Source organism: Coregonus clupeaformis, unplaced genomic scaffold (genome assembly GCF_020615455.1).
Source record: "Coregonus clupeaformis isolate EN_2021a unplaced genomic scaffold, ASM2061545v1 scaf1358, whole genome shotgun sequence".
NCBI lineage: Eukaryota > Metazoa > Chordata > Actinopteri > Salmoniformes > Salmonidae > Coregonus > Coregonus clupeaformis.
Window position 1 is genome coordinate 107,501 of NW_025534812.1, and position 5,000 is coordinate 112,500.

At 49.4% G+C, this 5,000-nt stretch overlaps 1 protein-coding gene across 2 annotated transcripts in view; it reads left to right on the forward strand.

Moving 5' to 3' along the window:
* The window catches only part of LOC121560667 (LIM and calponin homology domains-containing protein 1), a 43,877-nt gene that overhangs the window by 26,359 nt on the left and 12,518 nt on the right, over nucleotides 1–5,000 (forward strand). For both annotated transcript variants that reach the window (XM_045218101.1, XM_045218102.1), the window contains exon 5: nucleotides 3,640–3,670. In XM_045218101.1, coding sequence (XP_045074036.1) covers nucleotides 3,640–3,670 — 31 coding nt within the window. The remainder of the gene's footprint in view (nucleotides 1–3,639; nucleotides 3,671–5,000) is intronic.

The window sequence follows — 5,000 nt, forward strand, 5'->3', positions numbered from 1 at the left end:
ACCCTTCCTCTCCCTATCAAGGCCTGAACTATCCTCCAGAAACCCTTCCTCTCCCTATCAAGGCCTGAACTATCCTCCAGAAACCCTTCCTCTCCCTATCAAGGCCTGAACTATCCTCCAGAAACCCTTCCTCTCCCTATCAAGGCCTGAACTATCCTCCAGAAATCCTTCCTCTTCCTATCAAGGCCCGAACTATCCTCCAGAAATCCTTCCTCTTCCTATCAAGGCCTGAACTATCCTCCAGAAATCCCCCAGAAATCCTTCCTTTCCCTATCAAGGCCTGATCTATCCTCCAGAAATCCCTCAGAAAGCCTTCCTCTTCCTATCAAGGCCTGATCTATCCTCCAGAAATCCCTCAGAAATCCTTCCTCTTCCTATCAAGGCCTGATCTATCCTCCAGAAACCCTTCCTCTCCCTATCACGGCCTGAACTATCCTCCAGAAACCCTTCCTCTCCCTATCAAGGCCTGAACTATCCTCCAGAAACCCTTCCTCTCCCTATCAAGGCCTGAACTATCCTCCAGAAACCCTTCCTCTCCCTATCAAGGCCTGAACTATCCTCCAGAAACCCTTCCTCTCCCTATCAAGGCCTGAACTATCCTCCAGAAACCCTTCCTCTCCCTATCAAGGCCTGAACTATCCTCCAGAAACCCTTCCTCTCCCTATCAAGGCCTGAACTATCCTCCAGAAACCCTTCCTCTCCCTATCAAGGCCTGAACTATCCTCCAGAAACCCTTCCTCTCCCTATCAAGGCCTGAACTATCCTCCAGAAACCCTTCCTCTCCCTATCAAGGCCTGAACTATCCTCCAGAAACCCTTCCTCTTCCTATCAAGGCCTGAACTATCCCCCAGAAATCCTTCCTCTCCCTATCAAGGCCTGATCTATCCTCCAGAAATCCCTCAGAAAGCCTTCCTCTTCCTATCAAGGCCTGATCTATCCTCCAGAAATCCCTCAGAAATCCTTCCTCTTCCTATCAAGGCCTGATCTATCCTCCAGAAACCCTTCCTCTCCCTATCAAGGCCTGAACTATCCTCCAGAAACCCTTCCTCTCCCTATCAAGGCCTGAACTATCCTCCAGAAACCCTTCCTCTCCCTATCAAGGCCTGAACTATCCTCCAGAAACCCTTCCTCTCCCTATCAAGGCCTGAACTATCCTCCAGCAACCCTTCCTCTCCCTATCAAGGCCTGAACTATCCTCCAGAAACCCTTCCTCTTCCTATCAAGGCCTGAACTATCCTCCAGAAACCCTTCCTCTCCCTATCAAGGCCTGAACTATCCTCCAGAAACCCTTCCTCTTCCTATCAAGGCCTGAACTATCCTCCAGAAACCCTTCCTCTCCCTATCAAGGCCTGAACTATCCTCCAGAAACCCTTCCTCTCCCTATCAAGGCCTGAACTATCCTCCAGAAACCCTTCCTCTCCCTATCAAGGTCTGAACTATCCCCCAGAAACCCTTCCTCTCCCTATCAAGGCCTGAACTATCCTCCAGAAACCCTTCCTCTCCCTATCAAGGCCTGAACTATCCTCCAGAAACCCTTCCTCTCCCTATCAAGGCCTGAACTATCCTCCAGAAACCCTCCCTCTCCCTACCAAGGCCTGAACTATCCTCCAGAAACCCTTCCTCTCCCTATCAAGGCCTGAACTATCCTCCAGAAACCCTTCCTCTCCCTATCAAGGCCTGAACTATCCTCCAGAAACCCTTCCTCTCCCTATCAAGGCCTGAACTATCCTCCAGAAACCCTTCCTCTCCCTATCAAGGCCTGAACTATCCTCCAGAAACCCTTCCTCTCCCTACCAAGGCCTGAACTATCCTCCAGAAACCCTTCCTCTCCCTATCAAGGCCTGAACTATCCTCCAGAAACCCTTCCTCTCCCTATCAAGGCCTGAACTATCCTCCAGAAACCCTTCCTCTCCCTATCAAGGCCTGAACTATCCTCCAGAAACCCTTCCTCTCCCTATCAAGGCCTGAACTATCCTCCAGAAACCCTTCCTCTCCCTATCAAGGTCTGAACTATCCTCCAGAAACCCTTCCTCTCCCTATCAAGGCCTGAACTATCCTCCAGAAACCCTTCCTCTCCCTATCAAGGCCTGAACTATCCTCCAGAAACCCTTCCTCTCCCTATCAAGGCCTGAACTATCCTCCAGAAACCCTTCCTCTCCCTATCAAGGCCTGAACTGTCCTCCAGAAACCCTTCCTCTCCCTATCAAGGCCTGAACTATCCTCCAGAAACCCTTCCTCTCCCTATCAAGGCCTGAACTATCCTCCAGAAACCCTTCCTCTCCCTATCAAGACCTGAACTATCCTCCAGAAACCCTTCCTCTCCCTATCAAGGCCTGAACTATCCTCCAGAAACCCTTCCTCTCCCCATCAAGGCCTGAACTATCCTCCAGAAACCCTTCCTCTCCCTATCAAGGCCTGAACTATCCTCCAGAAACCCTTCCTCTCCCTATCAAGGCCTGAACTATCCTCCAGAAACCCTTCATCTCCCTATCAAGGCCTGAACTATCCTCCAGAAACCCTTCCTCTCCCTATCAAGGCCTGAACTATCCTCCAGAAACCCTTCCTCTCCCTATCAAGGCCTGAACTGTCCTCCAGAAACCCTTCCTCTCCCTATCAAGGCCTGAACTATCCTCCAGAAACCCTTCCTCTCCCTATCAAGGCCTGAACTATCCTCCAGAAACCCTTCCTCTCCCTATCAAGGCCTAAGCTATCCTCCAGAAATCCTTCCTCTTCCTATCAAGGCCTGATCTATCCTCCAGAAATCCCCCAGAAATCCTTCCTCTCCCTATCAAGGCCTGATCTATCCTCCAGAAATCCCTCAGAAAGCCTTCCTCTTCCTATCAAGGCCTGATCTATCCTCCAGAAATCCCTCAGAAAGCCTTCCTCTTCCTATCAAGGCCTGATCTATCCTCCAGAAATCCCTCAGAAAGCCTTCCTCTTCCTATCAAGGCCTGATCTATCCTCCAGAAATCCCTCAGAAAGCCTTCCTCTTCCTCCCTCTGTTGGTTTCGTGTTTATCTATGTCCTAATTCTTGTTGTTGTCCCTGTTGGGTTTATAGTCTTCCTGTCCCATTCCTTCCATTTGTTGCCTGATGATTCAGCACATCATGAGTCTTGCAAGAAAGTCTCTCCAAACTATTTCCACAATAGAAAAGTATCTTCCAATTCCTCTAGATGGGCGGAACATAACTAAACATAACTAAACCGTTCACATATAAAAACATTTAAGTGCTGCTGCTCATGGAATTGGTTGCTAGGAGATTACCATGAAATTGGTTGCTAGGTGATGCACCCCCATATCCTGCAACTCAGACTCCGCCGAAGTACAGGCACCCAGGGGAGGACAGTTAACGTCAGTCCCACCAAGCCTTCTAAGGAAGGCTACACGTCTCTCTAGTTCGATGACTGTGGGCAAGGTTGTGAACTCCAACCCGGCTTAACAGCCTTTGTCAACTCGTTTGTGCTAGTCATCTGACTTACAACCAGTTAGCGAAGCTAAACAGGGCGAATGAATCCGCTTCCGGTGAGGCACAGTGTTCATTGGCCCTCAGTAGAGGGCGCCAGCGCCCAAACTCCCCATACATTTTTTGTACCGAGTTGACCGACTGAAAGTGAACTCTCCTCTCCTCTTCTCTTCAGGGACTCAGACTGCAGTAGAAAACTGAAGAATGTAAGTATCTCAATTCAATTCAATTCAATTTAAGGGGTTTTATTGGCATGGGGAAACATATGTTTACATTGCCAAAGCAAGAGTAAACATCTAAAAGTGAAATAGATAATAAACAAAAGTGAAATGAACAGTAAACATTACACTAACTAAAGTTTCAAACTAATAAAGACATTTCAAATGCCATATTATGTGCAAATAGTTAAGGCACAAAAGGTAAGATAAATAAACATAAATATGGGTTGTATTTACAATGGTGTTTGTTCTTCACTGGTTGCCCTTTTCTTGTGGCAACAGGTCACAAATCTTGCTGCAGTGATTGCACACTGTGGTATTTCACCCAGTAGATATGGGAGTCTATCCAAATTGGATTTGTTTTATAATTCTTTGTGGGTCTGTGTAATCTGAGGGAAATATGTGTCTCTAATATGGTCATACATTTGGCAGGAGGTTAGGAAGTGCAGCTCAGTTTGCACCTCATTTTGTGGGCAGTGTGCACATAGCCTGTCTTCTCTTGAGAGCCTGAGGTCTCCCTCTCACTCTCTCTCTCTGTCTGTCACCCTTCATTCTATCTCTCTCTCTGTCTCTCTCTATTTCTCTCTCTCTCTCTCTCTCTCTCCCTCCCCCTCTCCCTCTCTCTCTCTCTGTCTCTCTCTCTTTCTCTCTCTCTCTCTCTCTCCCTCCCCCTCTCTCTCTCTCTCTCTCCTCTCCCTCTCTCTCTCTCTCTCTCACCTCTCACCTCTCTCTCTCTCTCTCTCTCTCTCTCTCACCTCTCACCTCTCTCTCTCTCTCTCTCTCTCTCTCTCTCTCTCTCTCTCCCCCTCTCTCTCTCTCTCTCTCTCACCTCTCACCTCTCTCTCTCTCTCTCTCTCTCTCCCCTCTCACCTCTCTCTCTCTCTCTCTCTCACCTCTCACCTCTCTCTCTCTCTCTCTCTCACCTCTCACCTCTCCTCTCTCTCTCTCTCTCTCTCACCTCTCACCTCTCTCTCCCTCTCCCTCTCTCTCTCTCTCTCTCTCTCTCTCTCTCTCTCTCTCTCTCTCTCTCTCACCTCTCACCTCTCTCTCTCTCTCTCTCTCTCTCTCTGTCTCTGTCTCTGTCTCTCTCTCTCTCTCTCTCTCTCACCTCTCCTCTCTCTCTCTCTCTCTCTCCCTCTCCCTCTCCCTCCTTTCTCCCCCTCTCTCCCTCTCCCTCCTCTCTCCCTCTCCCTCCTCTCTCCCCCCTCTCTCCCTCTCCCCCTCTCCCTCCTCCCTCTCTCCCTCTCCCTCTCCCTCTCCCCCTCTCTCTCTCTCCCCCCTCTCCACCTCTCCCTCCCCCCTCTCTCCCTCTCCCTCC